The following is a 22,174-nucleotide window of genomic DNA, read 5'->3' as shown; positions in this document are numbered from 1 at the left end:
TCTGATAGGAGGTGCTAGCTCCCTGGTTGGAGTAAGTTCTTTTTAATTGTGGCGTTTTAAGTAACCTGAATAGATACATTATAATGAGGCAATATCCCTCCCATAGTGGTGGTGGATTTTAGTGGATTTTAGGAGACCCAGGCCCCTTATGGACCCCGTGATCATCAGAGGTGACTGTGTGCAGAGGGTGCAGACCTATAAATACCTGGGAGTGCAGCTGGACAATAAATTGGACTGGACTGCCAATACTGATTCTCTGTGCAAGAAAGGACAGAGCCGCCTGTACTTTCTTAGAAGACTGGCATCCTTCAACATCTGCAGTAAGATGCTGCAGATATTCTATCAGATGGTTGTGGCGAGTGCCCTCTTCTACGCAGTGGTGTGCTGGGGAGGCAGCATTAAGAAGAAGGATGCCTCACGCCTGGACAAACTGGTGAGGAAGGCAGGCTCTATTGTTGGCGTAGAGCTGGACGGTTTGACATCCGTAGCAGAGCAACGGGCACTCAGCAGGCTCCTATCAATTATGGAGAATCCACTACATCCATTAAACAGTGTCATCTCCAGACAGAGGAGCAGTTTCAGCGACAGACTGCTGTCACTGTCCTGCTCCACTGACAGACTGAGAAGATCATTCCTCCCCCAAACTATGCGACTCTTCAATTCCACCAGAGGGGGTAAACGTTGAACATTATTCAAGTTATTGTCTGTTTTTTTACCTGCATTTTTTTATTACTCTTTAATTTAATATTTTTTGCTGCTGGAGTATGTGAATTTCCCCCTGGGATTAATAAAGTATCTATCTATCTATCTATCTATCTATCTATCTATCTATCTATCTATCTATCTATCTATCTATCTATCTATCTATCTATCTATCTATCTATCTATCTATCTATCTATCTATCTATCTATCTATCTAAAATACCCGCGCTTCGCAGCGGAGAAGTAGTGCATTAAAGAGGTTATGTAAACATATATATACATATACATATATACATATATATACATATCTACATATACACATATCTACATATACATATATATATACATATATATATATAATATATATATATATATACATATACACATCCACATATATATACATATATATACACATATCAACATATATATACATATACACACATACATACACACACACACATATACATATACAGTGATCCCTCGCTATATCGCGCTTCGACTTTTGCGGCTTCACTCTATTTTATATGTAAGCATATTTAAATATATATCGCAGATTTTTTGCTGGTTCGCGGATTTTTGAGGACAATGGGTCTTTTAATTTCTGGTACATGCTTCCTCAGTTGGTTTGCCCAGTTGATTTCATACAAGGGACGCTATTGGCAGATGGCTGAGAAGCTACCCAACGTACTTTCTTTCTCTCTCTCTTGCGCTGACTATCTGTGATCGTGACGTAGGGGGTGTGAGCAGGGGGGCTGTTCGCACACCTAGTTCACGTTGCTACCTTCTGTGTGCAGCTTTTAAGTATGCTGCACGGTGCTTTGCATACTTAAAAGCTCAAAGGGCACGTATTGAATTTTGACTTTGTTTCTCTCTCTCTCTCTCTCCCTCTCTGCTCCTGACGAGGGGGTGTGATCTGCCGCCTTCAACAGCTTTGTACCGGCGATGCTTCGCATACTTAAGCCAAACAGCCCTATTGATTTGTTTGCTTTCCTCTCTGTTTCCTTTGAAGAGGAAGATATGTTTGCATTCTTTTAATTGTGAGACAGAACTGTCATCTCTGTCTTGTCATGGAGCACAGTTTAAACTTTTGAAAAAGAGACAAATGTTTGTTTGCAGTGTTTGAATAAACGTTCCTGTCTCTCTACAACCTCCTGTGTTTCTGCGCAAATCTGTGACCCAAGCATGACAATATAAAAATAACCATATAAACATATGGTTTCTACTTCGCGGATTTTCTTATTTCGCGGTGGCTCTGGAACGCAACCCCCGCGATGGAGGAGGGATTACTGTATACATACACACATACATACATAGTGCGTTGTAACACGGGCTGTGATTGTTACATGGGAGGGAGACGACAAATCACAGCTCCCCACTTTCTAATCGGGCCTGTGATTGGTGCTTTGACTGATGCCTAGATCCCACAGTATCTCCCCTTAGGAGAGGCGTTAGGCAAGTGTAATTGAATAGCGGTGCTGCAAGTTTAGCTTTACACCTGTTTTTAAGGCTTATTGACTGAAAGGGGCTTTCATGAAAAAAGTTAGGGCTTTGCTACAGGATACACCCTCCACAAGTTAAGGAAGTAAAAATAAAGGTATATATTTCTGTGAGTCGTGCTGTAAATTCTTACTGTGAAATATAATTGACAAATAATTTGGTGAATGAACTTGTGAAGAAGGTGGAGCTGGAGTATTACGTCACTTCATTAACGAAAATGCCATGATGTGCGGAAGGGCGGGGGGAGTGTGGGGGTTGACGGAGAATGTTTTCTTCAGCGCTCTTTGGGGCTCCTCCTTGTTTTCAGTTCACGTGATTACGTAGGAGGCGTGATGACGCGATACGCGAATCCGCCTCCTCCATTACAGTATATGGACAAAAAACAGGTTCCAGTTATGACCATTACGCGGAGAATTTCGAAATGAAACCTGCCCAACTTTTGTAAGTAAGCTGTAAGGAATGAGCCTGACAAATTTCAGCCTTCCACCTACACGGGAAGTTGGAGAATTAGTGATGAGTGAGTGAGTGAGTGAGTGAGTGAGTGAGTGAGTGAGTGAGTGAGTGAGTGAGTGAGTGAGTGAGTGAGTGAGTGAGTGAGTGAGTGAGTGAGTGAGTGAGTGAGTGAGTGAGGGCTTTGCCTTTTATTAGTATAGATATATATACTCAAATGTCACAGGCGGTCCTTTACTCTGGCTGGGGTGCCACTCCAGGGCATATTAACGCACAAACCAACAATCACTCATATATGGACCAGTCAACACTCCACCTTTGGGATGAAGTAGCAAACCCTGCATTGACACTGGGAGAAGAGGCAAACTCCACAATGAATTAACCACTGCCTGACCAAGCTGCCATACTTTTTGAGAAACACTGCCTGAACCAAATTCTGTTCAGTCTCTTGGTTGAATGTAACCTTCAATTCACTGCTTCCCCAGCTCCAAGCAATTCAACCTGTTAAGGAATCCCCGAATATAAAATGATCGCCAACACTCACGCAATCACTGGCATGTAGTGCTGAAACTTGCTGAGGAAGTCTGTCAGGCTGGAAGGCTTGTCACAGCAACAAAGCTTAATGAGATTTTCCACATTATCCACTGGGAGAGATATTCCTCGCTTCCTACAAAGAAGATCAGGTAAAAGGAGATTAAAATTCAGGAGTAATCCTTGAATAATTCCATTACGACAAAGTGGTACCCAAAATAAGATTTAACACATGGCCACATGTTTTCCTGAATGCTCACCAATGCTAGTAAGTTCTGTTTTCTAAGAGGAACATGAAGTTCTAAGACAGAAGAAGCTGAACATCTATAATGTTCGTTATTCACCTCATTCATAAAAAATGCTGTTGATAATTTTAAATATGGTTGCTTACCTATATATTACAACACATAAAACAGTACTGTATGGTAAAATACAGAACAGAGCAGCTCAAAAGCAAGAAGCTGGATCAAGCTTACTGAAGATGTCTGTAAAATGGTACCCTGTCACTATATGGTCTGCACTACTGTAATCACATAAATGCACACAGGTACTATTAAACCACTCAGTGAGTGAAGAAAGAGGAGGACAGAGAGGTGTGGGTGGCAAATGGAAGGCCAGAGCACAATATGACTGAAGGATTATATTTGAGAGCCAATTACTACTTTTATTTTAAGACCAATTTTTTATTATTATTGACCAATAATATAACTTTACTTATCCCCAGGTGGAATTTGGTTTATTACACAAGATCTTTAATAAATAAATAAATAAATAAATAAATACACACATTTTGGTCTGAACAAAGAAGAAAATTAAAAATAAAGAAAACTTCTGACTTGGCAACCCCGGTCTGAGTGAGGAGTTATGTAGGTGTATTACTGTTGGTATAAAGGAGCCCCCATTTGCGTTTCTTGACACACTTCTGCTTTGTAAAGTCCCCACTCTTTTGAAGTGATGTTATCAGCCCAGAACACCACAGCACTGAAAATTCCACTGGCCATCATAGAGTTACTGAAGATGTGAAGGTGGTGGTGCCCCATGCAATGGTACTCCAGCTTGGCCTATACGCTCTGTGTTACACTCTGTGTCTTCAATTTCATAGTCAACCAGACCAGTGTGTGTGAGAGAGACAGACACAAATTTTTCTGAGATATAAATATATAAAGTATATCTATGTTATGTATGCATCTATGTACTATGGCCAAAAGTTTTGAGAATGACACAAGTACAGTGGACCCTTAACTTACGAACTCAATTCGTTCGCGAGGGCTGGTTGTAACTCAAGTTGGTTGTAAGTTAAGACTATTTTTCCCATAAGAAATAATGGAAATACTCATAATGCGTTCCGAACCTCCCACAGCAACACATACTTAACCTTTTCATAATAAAAAAGGGTTGTATAATGTGAATAATTTACCAAAACACCAATAATTTTTCTAATGTACTAACCAAAAATTTATAAAAAGTGCCTAGCTTACCAAAAACAACAATTTCATACTGTACTCACCATTTAATTTGACATCTTTGGTCTGCAGGAAAGGAGGAGGAGGAGAATGAAATGGAAGGTGGTTATTGTTTGGAAGGAGCCTCCTTATACAAATCGTTTCTTTGTAAAATTGTCGAGATGGTGGATTTCGACATGCTGTACATATTAGCAAGATCGGTCACACGAACACCACTCTCATATTTCCGCACAATTTCCTTCTTCGTTTCGATTGTGATCGCTTTCTTTACCTTCATTACCTTCTCTTCCTTCCTTAGCAATTATCGAAAAAAATTATATAAATCACTGCACTGACCGAAATTACGTCCACAAACACATGTATCTGGCTCTGACTGACGCTTACGAATGCTCTCGGCTGTTTGTTTACAATCGCGCAAGCGGATACACGTGACCACATTCAGGTCGTAACGCAAGATGTTGGTCATAAATCAAAATAAAAATTTTGGTTGTAAATCAAGTTGTTCGCATGTCAGGCCGGTCGTATATCAAGGGTCGACTGTATTGGTTTTCAAAAAAGTTTGCTGCTTCTAAGTTTTCAAATCTTTTTGTCAGATGTTTCTGTGATATACTGAAGTAGAATTACAAGCATTTCATAAGTTTCCAAGGCTTTTATTGACAAATACATTAAGTTTATGCAAAGAGTCAACATCTGCAGTGTTGGCCCTTCTTTCTTTTTCAAGACCTCTGCAATTCGCTCTGGAATGTTGTCAATCAACTTCTGGGCCAAATACGGACTGACAGCAGCCCATTCTTACCTAATCAATGCTTGGAGTTTGTCAGAATTTGTGGGTTTTTGCTTGTCCAGCCGCCTCTTGAGGATTGACCACAAGTTCTCAATGGAATTAAGGTCTGGGGATTTTCCTGGCCATAGACCCAAAATGTCAATGATTTGTTACCCGAGCTACTTAGTTATCACTTTTGCCCTATTCTCCATCATGCTGGAATAGGCATTGTTGGTCACCAAAGTGTTCTTGGATGGTTGGGAGAAGTTGCTCTTGGAGGATGTTCTGGTACCGTTCTTTATTCATGGCTCGGTATCACTGGGTACCACCAGTGCAGAGCTTGCTCAGGATTGGCAGCAGGCAGGTGTGAGTGCACCTGTACGCACAGTGAGGTGAAGACTTTTCGTCCAAGAAGCTTCTTTTCATGGAGGTGGTGTCTCACTGCTGGCGCTGAAATGGTGAATCCCCAAGACTAAGGTAAGATTGTCCGGAGAAGAAAAGGTTAGTGCTACCATCAGTCCTGTGTCATGCCAACAGTAAAGCATCCTGAGACCATTCATGTCACATGGGGTTACTTCTCAGCCAAGGGAGTGGGCTCACTCACAATTTTGCCTAAGAACACAACCATGAATAAAGAATGGGACCAAAACATCCTCTGAGAGCAACTTCTCCCAACCATCCAAGAACAGTTTGGTGACCAACAATGAACAATCCAGCATGCCGGGCCATAAGGCAAAAGTGAGAACTAAGTGGCCTCGGGTAACAAATCATCAAAAGTTTGGGTCCATGGCCAGGACACTCCCCAGATGTTAGTCCCATTGAGAACTTGTAGTCAATCCTCAAGAGAAACAAACACCCACCAATTATGACAAACTCCAAGCATTGAGAATGGGCTTGCTGTCAGTCAGGATTTGGCCCAGAAGTTGATTGACAGCATACCAGGGCGAATTGCTGAGGTCTTGAAAAAGAAAGAAAGGCCAACACTGCAAATATTGACACTTTGCATAAACGTAATGTAATTGTCAATAAAAGCCTTTGAAACTTATGAAATGCTTGTAATTCTACTTTGGTATACCATGGAAACATCTAACAAAAAGATCTAAAAACACTGAAGCAGCAAACTGTGAAAACCAATACTTGTGTCATTCTCAAAACTTTAGGGCACAACTGTATATCTGAGAGCCAGCAATAACAGTTCTGCTTCATGCAATTAGCGAAAGCACAGTTCAAAAACAAAGACAGAAGTAAAAATGCAAAAAACAACAAAGCAACTTATTGTTCATAATATTTAGCATGGCTCCAAAAATCTGCGCATTAAAAAAATAAAACAGAATTAAAACCGTGAACAATTCTCTTCCAGCATAAATGAGCTAAGTTCAGTATGGTTAATCCATCCAATAAATGAAAAGAAGAAAAGCAAATAAGCAAAATTTAAACTAGAGACACATGCAAAAACAAGCAAACCAGACTCCTCTATGAAATCTAATAACTTGGAGATGTATGTCTACTCATGTCAGCACGATTGCCTCACTTCTATAAATCACTCAGCAGACCCCTCAGCAGATGACCTCTCGTGGATGGTCACGAGCAACTTTTACCTGACCAATCCCAGTCTACATCTGCTGGCATCAGCCTATTGCTGAAGATGTAGGGACACTTACTTCGTAATGTGTCATGCCAGCACACTCTTTTCACTTTCTAGTATGTACCTTTACAACACAGGATCCTTTTCTAATGTAAATGTGTATGCTGGCAACTATTCTACACAGACGTCGGCCTTTCAAACCTCATGGTGTGTAATGGCTCATAGGCCTTGTCACACACGTGCGCATGGGGAACAGCTGAAGGGCCTAATCACTTGTAGTTCTACGCCAGGCCAGGGGGCGGCGGAGTGTACTGACTATCTCTCTCAGTCCCTTGCAGACCTTTCCCGAGAAATCCCGCCTCTTGCCGGCCCCGAGGAGGACGTCACTTCCGACCATGAGGACGCCACTCCCAGTTCCTGCTATGCTGACGTCATTTCCTTTCCAGGCCTTTAAAACTGCCATCTTGCCTCAGTACAGGCAGTTCTGTTTTGGACTCTGAACTATTCACATCGTGTACCTAAAAAGAGCAATTTTGCAGCCGAGCATAATATACGGGTGGCTGCCCCAAACCTTTGTGATGTCTCCGACTCATTCTTGTGACAGCCTCCAAGTCATACACGTGTCCTGAAGGAAGGCAAAGTGCAACTCAGTTCCACTAAAGCGCTACCCTTGATGGAGCTCTACTGCACATCAGGTCTCAATAAGCATAATACTAACTATTTATGATTGGAATCAGACTATAAATAGTAATAATACCCCATTTAAACTGAACCATGATGCGGACTGTCACAGGACCACAGGCCCATAGAAATCAATGTTGCATCATGACAATGGCACCTCAAAGTGGTGCCGCATTGTGATGGAAACGATGGGAAATAATTTTTAAAAAATGAAAACAATTCCTAAAACACAAATACATTTTTGCAAGTGCTAGTCAAAGGAAGCGGTCTGTAGGCTGCTAACAGCAGCAGGTGATTAATATTTTATCAAATGATTCGTGGCATTTTTATGTTTCCATTTCATTGCCTATCATTGCCACATATGAACAATGAAAACCCTTAGGCACTGGTCCTCTCTAATAACAGTCACTGGCTATGTTAATATATGATGCGGCCCCTGTTGAAACTCTGATTATGTCAATAGGAGTTCTCGTTTTCGCTTTGTTTACAGGCATTGTTACCGATGACAAAGGTGTAGTTTTGCATTTAAAAGTGAAGTGCTGTGGAAGCAAAGTGCCCACTAGTAACTGTGTTTAACTACAATTGGGCTCTGTTTTTGATTTGCTTTGTTCCGGCTGATAATAGCAGAGAGCTGTCATTAGCTAGCAATATATTCTGCATACAGGACACATTTTGTTTTCTTCTGGCACCATCTTCAAGGAATAATTTAGAGATTTATAGTTATACATGTCCAACCATTAGTGCCAGAAGTGCGGCCTTAACAATTCAGCTGGCTCACAGCTCCAGTGTACAATGTTCAAATCCTAGCCTAGTGATTTTTATACATTTCCTGTAATTATGTGAACTTTCTGCAGGTTCCGTGTTTTTAGCTAAAAACAGAAGTACATGGACATAGAGATTAGGTTGGCTTCCGACTTGATTGTGTTTGAATGAAATTGAGTGTGTGAATTTGCCCTGTGAAAGTCCACTTGTCCTATCCAAGATTGCTTGTAATTATTTTCTTGCTAACACCCACTTGAAGAACTTTATCTGGAAAAAGAAGAATCACAACATGCACAATTAGAGGCAATGGATTCTCTCACAATTCTAAAATAACTAGATTAGACTAATTTCAGTTAGCTCAAGAACGAAGGAGCATTTTTCACAAGAACAGAAAGCTGAACATATCTTGTCAATCATTACTTTCCTGACTTTTTCAGAATGTCCAGTTGAGGCTTGAAGATACCTAATACACTGTGTCACACACAGGCGACTGGGAGGCAGCTAAAGGGCCTGAATAAGAGTACTACCACGCCACACCAGGGGATGGCAAGCCTCACTGACTTTCTCTCTCAATCATCTGCAGACCATCCACGGGAAATCCTATCTTCTGGCACCATTGATGATGTCACTTCCGGTTCCGATGACGTCACTTCCTGTCTCGGCCTTTAAAGCCACCATCTTCTCATCCTAAAAGTAGTTCTGTTTTGGACTCTCATCTGTGAACATCTCAATCATTTGCAGCCAGGGCATAATATATGGGTGGCTGACCCAAATTTTTTGATGTCTCTGGCTCATTCGTATGACAACTGCTATCTACCATACTACTTGGTAGTTTATTCAGCATATCTATGGATTGTAACGGACCTTAGAAATTATAGGAGTGTCAAAGGTGTCACAGATTTGCATAACTAGCAAAGAATATCTTGACATGGAAAAAGAAGATTCAGAAAATACATAACTGCAACATATTCTAGTTTTCTCCAACAGCTCTAAAATATGTAGTTATGAATGCTTTCAAGTTTAAAAACATTTTTCACAAGAACAGCCATTCAGCACAACATACCTCATCAATCCTTACTTTGTTAACTTTTACAAAACAGCAGTTGAAAGTACTGCTATCTACCATAGTACATGGTATTTTCTTCAACATAACAATGGCTTGTAAAGGACCTCAGAAATTCTATGAGTACTGAGGCCACCAGATATTTGCATAACTCGATAAGAAGAACTCGATTTAGAAAAAGAAAATTCCGAAAATGCAGAATTGCAGGAAACCCATTCTAGTCTTCTCCCACAACTCTAAAATATGCTGATTAGGTTTATTTCAGTTAGCTTAAGAATGTAAGAACATTTGTCACAGCTATTCAGCCCAACATACCTTGTCAATCCTTACTTTCCCAACTTTTACAAAATATCAAGTTGAGGCTTGAAAGTCTTCAATGTCCTGCTATCTGCTATACTACTTGATAGTTTATTCATCATATCTATGGCTTGTGTTGGACCTCAGAAATTCTAAGAGCACTGAGGCCACCACAGATTGTGTAAATAGAAAATGCTATGCTGAAAGGATGGAGTTTAAAGGTCCAGATCAATCCAATAATGTAGGTATTCTCACTAATCAACCACCCACTGAAATAAATAAAATACTACAAAAGAAAAATGTCTTAAACCCAGACTGCGTTATTATATTTAACACAAAATATTTACAATAGAGTAAAATCTCAATTATCCGTCACTCGATTAACTGTCAGTCTCTGTTAACCGTCAGGACCAAAAAACAAAAAAAAGAAAAAGCGCACACCAGTACCTACCTATTACTGTACTACAACTGCCGAGCAGTACGTTGTGAGCCCTGCACATTGGAACAACTCTCCCTCCTGCTGGTGCGTAGTGCTGTTCCCCAGCACCATGTATTAGGCCACATTTTGAAATCACAGTGTTAGTTACGCACCTTCACCTTAAATAGCATTTCACAGCTTCTCTCTTTTATTACAGTACCAGTAACGGCACAATGCACAAATACACTTGACCTGAGAATTCCTAGTTTTCATCCTCTTTCTCTGTACGTTTACCATTCGTTTGCTCAGAGGTTAATGCGCTTGCTGCTTTTCTCCACCCTAGCAGCCCGCTTCTTCTCTTCTTTCGTCATCGTCTTTTCACGTTAAAACTGATTAAGTCAGTGTTTGTGTTGCAATTACTTAGTACATTTTTCCTTCATTTTTCACTTAAGCGTCTTCAATCTGCCTCAAGAATGATTTAAGATATGAAGAGGTAGGGGAAGTGATGGCGAAGGTGGTAGGGAATGAAAATGAGTGCACGCATGCGCCAAACGGCCACCCTGCTGGCCGATTCCGAGAGTTGATTCTACAATAAAATAAAATAAAAATAAAAAGAGGAATAACCTTGGAGGTCAATCATCACCCCCAACGTCACATAGTATATGTGTACTAAATTTCAGGTCAATAGTTGCGAACTACAGGTGATTTCAAATCCTGGACAGACAAACGGACAGCCACGGTAGCGTATTATCTATAAAGATAATTAATTTACTATACATTGTTATGGCTGATGAACGTTACTGTGTGGCATTGGAATTGTCATAAAAAACTGAAATTATTAAACGTTTACAAAATTACAAAAATGCTTCAAGTATTGCTTCAATTTACGGAGTAGGAAGAACAACAGTGAATGATATAAAGCATGATGCCAACAAAATTGAAAAACATGTTGAAAATGGAAACCAGTGACGGTAATGTTAATGTATTAATGTTAGTGTTCTCCTGTATTGTAATTTTCTTTTTAAATTCTGTTATATTTCATCCATCCATCCATCCATTTTCTTCCGCTTATCCGAGGTCGGGTCGCGGGGGCAGCAGCTTGAGCAGAGATGCCCAGACTTCCCTCTCTCCGGCCACTTCTTCTAGCTCTTCCGGGAGAATCCCAAGGCGTTCCCAGGCCAGCCGGGAGACATAGTCCCTCCAGCATGTCCTGGGTCTTCCCCGGGGCCTTCTCCCGGTTGGACGTGCCCGGAACACCTCACCAGGGAGGCGTCCAGGAGGCATCCTAATCAGATGCCCAAGCCACCTCATCTGACTCCTCTCGATGCGGAGGAGCAGCGGCTCTACTCTGAGCCCCTCCTGGATGACTGAGCTTCTCACCCTATCTTTAAGGGAAAGCCCAGACACCCTGCGGAGAAAACTCATTTCAGTCGCGTGTATTCGCGATCTCGTTCTTTTGGTCACTACCCATAACTCATGACCATAGGTGAGGGTAGGAACATAGATCGACTGGTAAATTGAGAGCTTTGCCTTATGGCTCAGCTCCTTTTTCACCACAACAGACCGATGCAGAGCCCGCATCACTGCGGACGCCGCACCGATCCGCCTGTCGATCTCACGCTCCATTCTTCGCTCACTCGTGAACAAGACCCCGAGATACCTGAACTCCTCCACTTGAGGCAGGATCTCGCTCCCAACCCTGAGAGGGCACTCCACCCTTTTTCGGCTGAGGACCATGGTCTCGGATTTGGAGGTGCTGATTCCCTGTAATATTTTGTTTTGTTAATATACTGTGACGTGCTTGTGATGCGCTCTTGGGGGGCAGAAAGTTTGTAATGAATGGTTTAAGTAATGGGATTGAATGAAGGGCTTCTGCTCTGTAAGGGCAGACACAAATGTTAAGAGAAAAAGGAAGGTGCGGCAGAAGGAAGTTTGAAGTTGGGAGCTTGGAGACAATAAGCAGGAGTGCTTTTGCGGTATAGCGAAAGACAGAATGTGAGTGGCAGGAGATAAATCGATTGGTAGGGAAAGCTTTCTTTTATTGTTTTGGAGGTGTGCTCCGTAACCCAGAGTGTAAGAGAGGGCATGGAATATAGAAAACTCCAGTACCTCTGAGTTGTGTTTCCTTATTATGCTCGTCGTTACAATATTATATGTTTTACTATATGTTACAATATTATATGTTTTAATTAATTTTGTTAATTCTATATTATATTTTGTTTTACAAATAAATATGACTATTCACTAATCTACAGTATATCATTTTTAAAGTAGCTGTTCTGTCATCTGTGTTTTCTCTTATCCGTCACGGCCTCAGTCCCGACCCCTGACGGATAATTACACTTTTACAGTATTTACAACACCCTCCTAATGAAAAGGGCAAAAACCAATACAAACAAAAATCTATTTTACACAGTTCCAAACAAATCCAGAATAACAGAAGTGATGTACAGTCCCCTTGTGGATGAATGGTGCTTATCGTTCCTCCGAACTGCTTCTCCAAAAGAAATACAACAAATCACGATCAGAAAATCCCACTCTTCTTCACTGATGCTATAGAACTAAATCTTTGTCTTTGAAATCTCTAGAAGGTAATTCTTCTTTATTAAACAAGCAGACGGAAAGTTTGAATAAAAAAAGGTTCCCCAGCAGAATCTCCACACGTATTTACATAGGGAAACAATAAACAAACACACAAAACTACAATACCCACAATGCCCCACCACATCCAATTCAATCCCCTGAAATAGCCCCAAATATTTTGAAAGACTAATAACAGAAAGCAAACTTTACATGGGACATACTGAACACCAAAAATAAAAATTTAATGTGCCATCACTACAGGCTCTCTTTGTGAAGAATTCCTTTAAACAGTTGTATGAAAAGTTTCCTTGAACAACTTCCATCTTGTTGAAGACCTCATTTGGAGTAACAGATGACCAGAACTGTGCACAGTATTATAGATGAGGCCTCACTAGTGCCTTGCTATGTAACTTAACATCTTATTAGCCTTCTTGATCACTTCTATGTGTCTGGATGTGGACAGTGACACGTCTACTAAAGCTCCTATGTCCTTTTCATGAGGTCTTCTTTCAAGTTTCAGGCTGCATTATGTATTCAAATCTACAGATAATATTATTTACTTGGAACTACTGTACTCTGTACTCATGACAGTAATACTACTGCTACTGTCAGCCATATATCTGCCCAAGTCTAAATTCTGTAATGCTTCTGCTGATTCCATTTCACATAGATTAGTGGCATCAGCAATCTTAACCAGCTTATCAGCTTAGTTTTATATCATGATCATTTATATACTGTTTTATCCTAATCAGTCAGGCTTCAAGAGGGGCGATTACACCAAGAGGGCTCTACTCACAACGTGTCATCTATCCTCATCCTTCTAAATCTGTGCTCTGCCTCTGACACAGATGACCATCAGATCCTCCTTGCCACCCTCTTTGACCTTGGCATCGCTGCCCTCGGGTGGTTTTAGTCTTACCTCTTGGGCAGATCCTACAGTGTGTTCTGGTGAGTAGAGATGCCAAGGGTGCAGCAGTAAGCACAGGGGTGCCCCAAGTGTGGGTGCTGAGTCCTCTTCTTTCTCTCTAAACACCTCCTGACTATGTGCTGCCATCTAATCTCAAGGATTCTGATCTGAGTGCTAGGCTGTACTTGTTGTTCCTTCCACAGGACCGCACGGTATCAGCTAGAATCTCTGCCTGTCTCATTGATATCTCAACCTAGATAAGGAGCACTATCTTCATCTCAACCTGGCAAAGACGGACCTTCTTGTTATCCCAGCTTGTTTGTCTATTCTGCACCACCATCTCTGTTCAGCTTCGCTCGTTATCTCTCTAACACCTGCCAAATCAGCTGTCCTTCACTGACCACCTTGCAACTGTTTCTCAGTCTTGCAAATTCACTCTATACAACATCCTCAAGATCAGAATATATCGGGTGGAGTATTTACATGACGAATTTGCCATTTTTGCCCATCAATCTACACTCAATAACCTATAATGGGATGACAAGTGTCTGTAAACTGGCATCTTCAGATCTCGTCACAGATGTTCTAAGGAGTTTAAGCCTGGGCTTTGACTGGGCCACTCAAGGACAGTCAGAGATTTGTCCTGAATTCACTCCAGCATTGTCCTCTCTGTATGCTTTGAGTCATTGTCGTACTGAAAGGTGAACCATCACCCCACTAGAAGGTCTCATTCACTCTGGAGTTGTTTTTCTTTCAAAGAAATTTGTGTATTTAGCTACATTTATCCTTCTCTTAATTCTAACTAGACTCCATGTCCCTGCCACTGAGAAGCACCCTCATAGAATGACGTTTCCACCTTCATGCTTCACTGTAGGGATGGAATTAGGCAGGTAATGAGCAGTGCATGGTCTTTGCTAGAAAATGTGCTTGGAGTTCTGCTCAAAGAGTTCAACGTTTTGTCTCACTAGACCAGGGAATCTTTATCTTCATGGTCTCAGAGTCCTTTAAATACTATCATATGCCTTTTACTCATGAGTTGCTTCCTTTTGCCATAAACATAATTGATGGAGTGATCCCGAGATAGTTTTTCTTCTGACAGGTTCTCAACAATGGACTTCTGAAGCCCTGTTCGAGTGACCATTGAGGTCCACTGCTGCTTACCACTGCACTGATATCTGAGGGACATCACTTCTGACTCTGTACCATCAACGTGAAGGAGTGCACGAATGAGATCAAAGCAGCTGTGGCAATAAAATATCATACTATAAAATTTGCAGATTCCAGATTGAATGGATAAATGAAATAATTATTGCTTGCACCCTTTAGTTTTTTCCGTTTAAACCTAGGAACTACAGTCACAGTTTAGTCTATGGATTAAATTCTTATGTATGGATGTTCTCCAAGTCTTGGAAGAACATTAAGTATTTCTGTGATGTAATTGAGGTATTCATATAATCATCTTGTGCCTAGCTGTGAAGAGTAAGCTGGGAGACAGGGAGGAAGGCCCTCAGGAAAAGTACAAGGAATTTTGGGAGCCTTTAAGCAATTTCTTCTCTCTTTTCAGGAGAGGGCTGCAATAGTTAAGAACAAGAAACATCACAGTAGGTCACTGGAAGTGCAAGGGAGTCAGACGTACCTCATATGGCCAGAAACTTGAAGTATGCCACTTCATAAGAAACTGTGACCCTAAAATGAACAGCAGGAAATGGGAAGCTCACTTCTGAACCGGAGCACGTAAGAGGAACTCACAGAAGCTGAAGGTGACACCAATCTTAAGGGTCTCTTACCCTGGAAACTAAGGCTGAATTTACTCTGTTTTTTAATTCAAAGAAGGCTGAGTATCCAGCACTTGTTAAAATGACTACTGATAGCTGCTGATTAACTGTACAGACTGCATCTCTGTTTTTAGTCATTAGCACTAAAACATAAGTATGATGATAGTTATAATTGGATACTAACCCTCACCTATTCTGTTTCTCTTCTCGGTACTCAAATATGGCACAGGCCAAGTTGTTTTGCCTGCCTAAGGTAAAGTCATCTCTGATGGAGGATCGCAGGAATCATGGGAAAGAGGGGTCCTTTCATCGGATTGGCTGGTGCAGCGCTGTTTCAGCCATGGAATGGCCAAATGGGGGAGGCAGCTTGATGGCTGAGGTCTCCAGGACTCTAAACAAATCCAAATCATATTATGTGATATCATCTACTGTTAAATTCTGCTCCGTACTTCTAAAAGTTTTATTTCTATACTGTATTGAAGATTTGTTCTGTTCTGTGTATTGTATTGTATTGTATTGACCCCCTTCTTTTGACACCCACTGCATGCCCAACCTACCTGGAAAGGGGTCTCTCTTTGAATTCCCTTTCCCAAGGTTGCTTCAATTTTTTCCCTATAAGGTTTTTTTTTTGGGAGTTTTTCCCTTGTCTTCTTAGAAAGTCAAGGCTGGGGGGCTGTCAAGAGGTAGGGCCTGTTAAAGCCCATTGGAGCACTTCTTGTGTGATTTTGGGCTATACAAAAATAAATTGTATTGTATTGTACTACTGGGAACTTTTTCATAAAGGGGAAGGCAACCCTATTAACGACTCGCAGCTTCTGGTGACTTTTCAAAACTATTCATCAAGGTCGTCAATGTTACAGATGAAAACCAGCGCTTCAATATGAAGAAAGAAAGAAGAACAGAAAGCAAACAGAGCAGCTCACATCTCTGCCGCGGTCTCATTTCAGATGGAGCTCCGGGTGTGGATGGTGTAATCAGTGAGACACTCGACACTGTGTTCTCCTGCTTACTTGTGATTGACTGTGCATTAAAGCGGATGATCAGTGTCTCTCCAACACTTTCACTGCCTTGGAATCTTTCCCTAACATTTGTTTTGTTAACAAAACTAGCTGAAATATCCGGCGTTGCCCGGGAGGAAAATAAAGGTTATTTTTAAATTGTTTGAGAAAAATATAACTAAAAAAACACAACTTGACAGATTAATTTCTGTTTTGTGGTTTAGTAATAAGTTTTTACATGCAGAATTTTTGACGATGAAAAACAAGCATCAATTAAATTAATATTATTATTAGGTTGAATTTAATTTTATTACCACTACAACATTGTTACAATAAGAATAATGCAAGATAGTTATATATAACTATATATAACATAGTTATATTATATTTAACTATATACAATATATACATAATATAGTTAACAAAAACAAATATTAAATGACAAACAAATAATACTACGGATTTTTCATGATAAAACTGTCGGTTGCTTTTACGGAGCACACTAGAAACGTTCTGAGCATCAACCGGATGATAACATACATACAAGACTGCAAGATTGTTACAGCCTGCTTTATATATAAGATATATTAATTCTAATCAAAAGCAAGGTGTCTGCTCTATGGAATACGGAATATTGGTCGGTTTCAGCTTATACCACAGTGATTCTTTTATAAAAAGTGGAAGATTACCAAAATTATACTATAAACAGTGCCCTCCATAATCACAAACACTGGTGATGTGAATTATCCCAAACATGACGGGACCATGCATAAAATGTGTTGTCATTTCTACATGCTGTGACTGAAATGTCTGCAAATGCCCTTAAATGAAAGGCTGCAATATGCACTTTAATCATGTCTGACTTGTTTGATTTGTAATTTTAAAATGTGGAGTACAGGGGGCTATCAAGGAAAAATGTGTCTTTGTTCCAAACATTATGGGGAGTACTATATATCTGTTCTACTCGTAGTTAAATACTAATATATCGAGAATGTTCTGTGTGTCTGAATGAATGCAAATACAGCTGAAAATTCTGTCCCCATATATGAAACGCATTACAATAAAGCAAAATTTTTAACTTAACTCTACATAGGATAAATGCATGTAGGACTAAGCTGCAGCTGCAACAACAGAAACAGGGAGGGAGAAAGAGTAATGCAAAAAAACAGGAGAGTTATAAAAATTGTAGTTCAACTAGAACCTGTAGCCTATTCCAGCTGGCATGGGAGCAAGGCAGGAACACACCCTGTGCCAGTTCATCACAGGGCAAACACACTCACACCCACATCTACAGACTAGGGCCAGTTTAGCATTGCCAATCAACTAGAGCATTAACAGCCAAAAAAAAAAAAGGAAAGATGACATTACATTTTTATAACCAACACCAGATGACAAAAAGAGTAAACATACACTTAATAAGATATCTAATATTGGATTTGACTACATTTTATAAAGCAGAGTTTTGAACAAAGGTAAAAACTGAATCACCAGCTCCAACTTTTTATGACACAGTTTCTTATTGTGACAATAATAGCTTTGTATGTCTTTTGCAGCTATTGTGATGTCTAAATGTTTATGTTTAAGATTGTACAGTTGAATGGTTAACCTGATTTCATCAGCAATAGTTCATCAAACCCTAAACAAAGATCAGAAACCATACTCATTTATTCAAGGAAACAGTCCTTCTAGCCATAAGACTAACAAAGCAGTGCACACACCACCAACTTTAGTTGTTTGGATCTGCAATCCCAGATCACCTTAAGGACACGATGCTGAGTTTACTTTGATCTGACTCAGCAGAAGACAGTGAAAAAAATTTAAAGGGGTCAGATGATGAAGCGAGATTAAAAAAGTTTGTCCAGGGTTGATACCAGAAAGACAATCTGATCTTTCATCAAATCAAAAAAGGAAATTGACAATCAAAAGTCATAGGCCTAAAAATAAGTTAAGAGAACAGTTAGGAGAATTTATGTACAGAATTGCACACTAAGCATTAAATCAATCCAAAATTGGATAAACGAGAAATTCCAGTGATGACCTTTAATCCGGTAACACCAATAAGGTCATATGTCATGTATACTCTGGGAATCCTGGGAAATTTGCCTAGGGAACGCCTGATGTGAATATCACAAAATACAAATTTCAAATGTGGTCATGGAAAGACGATACAAAAATAATAAAATTTCAAGAAATAATCAGTCAGTCAGTCATTTTCCAACCCACTATATCCTAACACAGGGTCACGGGGAGTCTGCTGGAGCCAATCCCAGCCAGCACTGGGTGCAAGGCAGGAACAAACTCCAGGCAGGGCACACACACACACACACACCCACACACGAGGGACAATTTAGGATCGCCAATGCACCTAACCTGCATGTTTTTGGACTGCGGGAGGAAACTGGAGCACCCGGAGGAAACCCACACAGACACGGGGAGAACATGCAAACTCCACGCAGGGAGGACCCGGGAAGTGAACCCAGGTCTCCTTACACCACCATGCCGCCCTTCAATAAACAGTGATAGAGAGAATTAAATACCAAAATTGAATTCCATAAGTTGATAATAATAATAGTCCTGCAGTGGGTTGGCACCCTGCCCAGGATTGGTTCCTGCCTTGTGCCCTGTGTTGGCTGGGATTGGCTCCAGCAGACCCCCGTGACCCTGTGTTCGGATTCAGTGGGTTGGTAAATGGATGGATGGATGGATAATAATAATAATAATACATTTTATTTATATAACACCTTTCCAATGCTCAAAACTCTTGAGCAGTTTACTCACAAAAATATAAAAATTAATATTATTAAAGAGAAAACAATAAATTAATTTATACTACAATCATAACACACACACTGTGCACTCCCATCTATCTCTGCTTAGCAACATCTTGTAAGCTACATATACAACATGGCCACTTACATAAGAAAACAGTCGTGCCATGAAGATAAAATGCAAAATATTTTTTACTTTAATAAAGATGTTCTGAACTAAAAAACAACATTATATTCAGGTTGTCCCCAGTAAAGAACCATTAACAGAGTAAAACAACATGAAAACAGAAAAAAGTCACAATAGCTGTTAGGTTTTGGGAGTGTAAGCCAGCATTAAAAGTAACAAGACAAGTGTGATTTTCTCTTGATATTTCCTTGTGTTACTGGAGTACAGGGTTAAAAGAGGCTGCTTTTATTTGAGGTTAAGGAAGTAAACTTTTAAAGTGTGTGTATTTAATTCAGGGTAGAACACAAAGTATCCACTCCGAAATAGAAATGTCACTGCTGTGAACAGCAAATTAGTGATAAACATTTTAAAAAGTGGCAATTGTTTCAGAATCACACTGAACAAAAAAACAAAAGTGGTGAATGCTAAAGTAATTTTAGAAGTTAATGAAGTGAATGATTTAATGCTTTCATTTAATCTGCAGGCATTGCTATATAAGAGGGGAAACAGCATTATAATGAAAGTAGTCATTTCTGGGGAATCTGTAAAACAAGCATTTGCAATCTCTGAAGTAAAGTGTGGGCCTCCCTAACAATATTAGCAGTTTATCTAAAACCACAAAAAAAACAGAAACTTCAAGTGTTTTACATTTATTACAGCCTTTGACAATTACCTTTTCAAAGGGATGGCCTCAAGCACCACATTATGGTAACATGGGGGTTTTCGGTCATACTAGTAAATTATCTGTATAGGCGGTGCTGTGAAGTAAGATGGGGGCTGAGTGTGAAAGCGAGTTTAGCTGACGCCACCAAGATGTGCTCCACTTATAGTGCTCTCATTTTACCTCACGCTGTAAGGAGCCAAGGTAATCCAGACATGGCAGGTTCTCAGATGAATACCAGTGCAAAATGTACAACCTGGAATGGACCACGGTGTTGGTTCCACGACTAAACACTTGGAATAGTCGGCAAGATCTGCACTGTGGATAGGTGGAGCGTAATGGTGTTGGTGGGCAGTAAGGTAGGGGCTGAGTGAGAGAGAGCGAGTTAAATTAATGTCACCAGGAAGCACATTGGGCAGAGTGGTAGCTCTGAGGCTAGAGATCTGTACTGATAATCGGAAGGTTGCTAGTTCAAATCCCGCAAATGCCAAAAGTAACTCTACGCCATTGGACCCTTGATCAAGTCCCTTAACCTGCAAATCTGCATCCAGCCCTGCCATTCCAATCTGTTGGGAAAAATCTGGTGGTTGGTAGCAAAATTGGCACTCCAACCACCATAAAAAAACCTCACCCTGTTCCATTCCATCTGAACTAGTGTGGTGCTCAGGTGTCACCTGTTGCATGGCTGCACTCGTGTCCTAATCTGGAATGTCATGTGGTGGGTGCGGCAATACGCTACATCAGCGCCTGCTCCTAACCTCTCCTCTCACTAGGAAGCACTCCTTCCACTTGCCTAGCTTAGAGGAATCTCTGCATCAATGGGCAGAGGAGTACTCCCGTTAGCTCACACTCTAAGGTGCTGCTTCTGAGGACCTTTACAATCCAGGCATGGCAGATTTACTGCTGACCTCTGACAGTTTTCATGATGGAAAATGTGCAACCACGGTGTTGGTTCCATGACTAAACACTTGGAGTAGTCGGCAAGACCTACACTGTGGACAGGTAGAGTGTAATGGTGTTGGTGGGCAGTAAGGTAGGGGCTGAGTGAGAGAGAGCGAGTTAAATTAATGTCACCAGGAAGCACATTGGGCGGAGTGGTAGCTCTGAGGCTAGAGATCTGTACTAGTAATTGGAAGGTTGCTGGTTCAAATCCTGCAAATGCCAAAAGTGACTCTACTCCATTGGACCCTTCATCAAGGCCCTTAACCTGTGATTGGTTCATTCTGGGTATAACATTAATCTATATCCAGCCCTGCCATTCCAACCTGCAGAAAAAAATCTGGTGGTTGGTAGCAAAATTGGCACTCCAGCCACCATAAAAAGACCTCACCCTGTTCCATTCCATCTGCACTAGTGTGGTGCTCAGGTGTCACCTGTTGCATGGCTGCACTCGAGTCCTAATCTGAGATTTCATATGGTGGGTGCGGCAATGTGCTACGTCAGCGCCTGCTCCTAACCTCTCCTCTCACCAGGAAGCACTCCTTCCACTTGCCTAGCTTAGAGGAATCTCTGCATGAATGGGCAGAGGAGTTCTCCCTTTAGCTCACACTCTTAAGGTGCTGCTTCTGGGGGCCTTTACAATCCAGGCACGGCAGATTTACAGCTGACCTCTGACAGTTTTCATGATGGAAAATGTGCAACCTGGGATGGACCATGGTGTTGGTTCCATGACTAAACACTTGGAGTAGTCGGCAAGACCTGCACTGTGGACTGGAGGAGTGTAATGGTGTTGGTGGGCAGTAAGGCAGGGACTGAGTGAGAGAGAGCGAGTTTAGCTAATGTCACCAGGAAGCACTCCTTCCACTTGCATTGCTTAGAGCAATTTCTGCATGAACGGGCAGAGGAGTCGTCCCTTTAGCTCACACTCTAAGGAGCTGCTTCCGAGGGCCTTTATAATCTGGGCATGGCAGATTTACAGGTGACCTCCAGCAGTTTTTAGAGTGCAAAATGTGCAACGTGGGACGGATTGTGGTATGATACCTTTGACAAAACAGTATCCATCTTCTTTTCAAGTTGATTTTATTCACATCTTTTAAACTGGATGATCTAGAATGATTTCTTTCATCATGTTTTGTAAGAAACTGGTGTGGGCTCTGCCTCTGAC

The 22,174-nt window shown here is 40.9% G+C and overlaps 1 protein-coding gene across 1 annotated transcript in view; it reads right to left on the bottom strand.

Moving 5' to 3' along the window:
- The window catches only part of ada (adenosine deaminase), a 147,319-nt gene that overhangs the window by 78,585 nt on the left and 46,560 nt on the right, over positions 1-22,174 (bottom strand). Inside the window, exon 3 of the mRNA XM_028812079.2 lies at positions 3,194-3,316. Coding sequence (XP_028667912.1) covers positions 3,194-3,316 — 123 coding nt within the window. The remainder of the gene's footprint in view (positions 1-3,193; positions 3,317-22,174) is intronic.

Source organism: Erpetoichthys calabaricus, chromosome 10 (genome assembly GCF_900747795.2).
Source record: "Erpetoichthys calabaricus chromosome 10, fErpCal1.3, whole genome shotgun sequence".
NCBI classification, from domain to species: Eukaryota; Metazoa; Chordata; class Cladistia; order Polypteriformes; family Polypteridae; genus Erpetoichthys; species Erpetoichthys calabaricus.
Note: the sequence above shows the minus strand (reverse complement) of the source record. Positions and strands in the feature narration are given on the sequence as shown.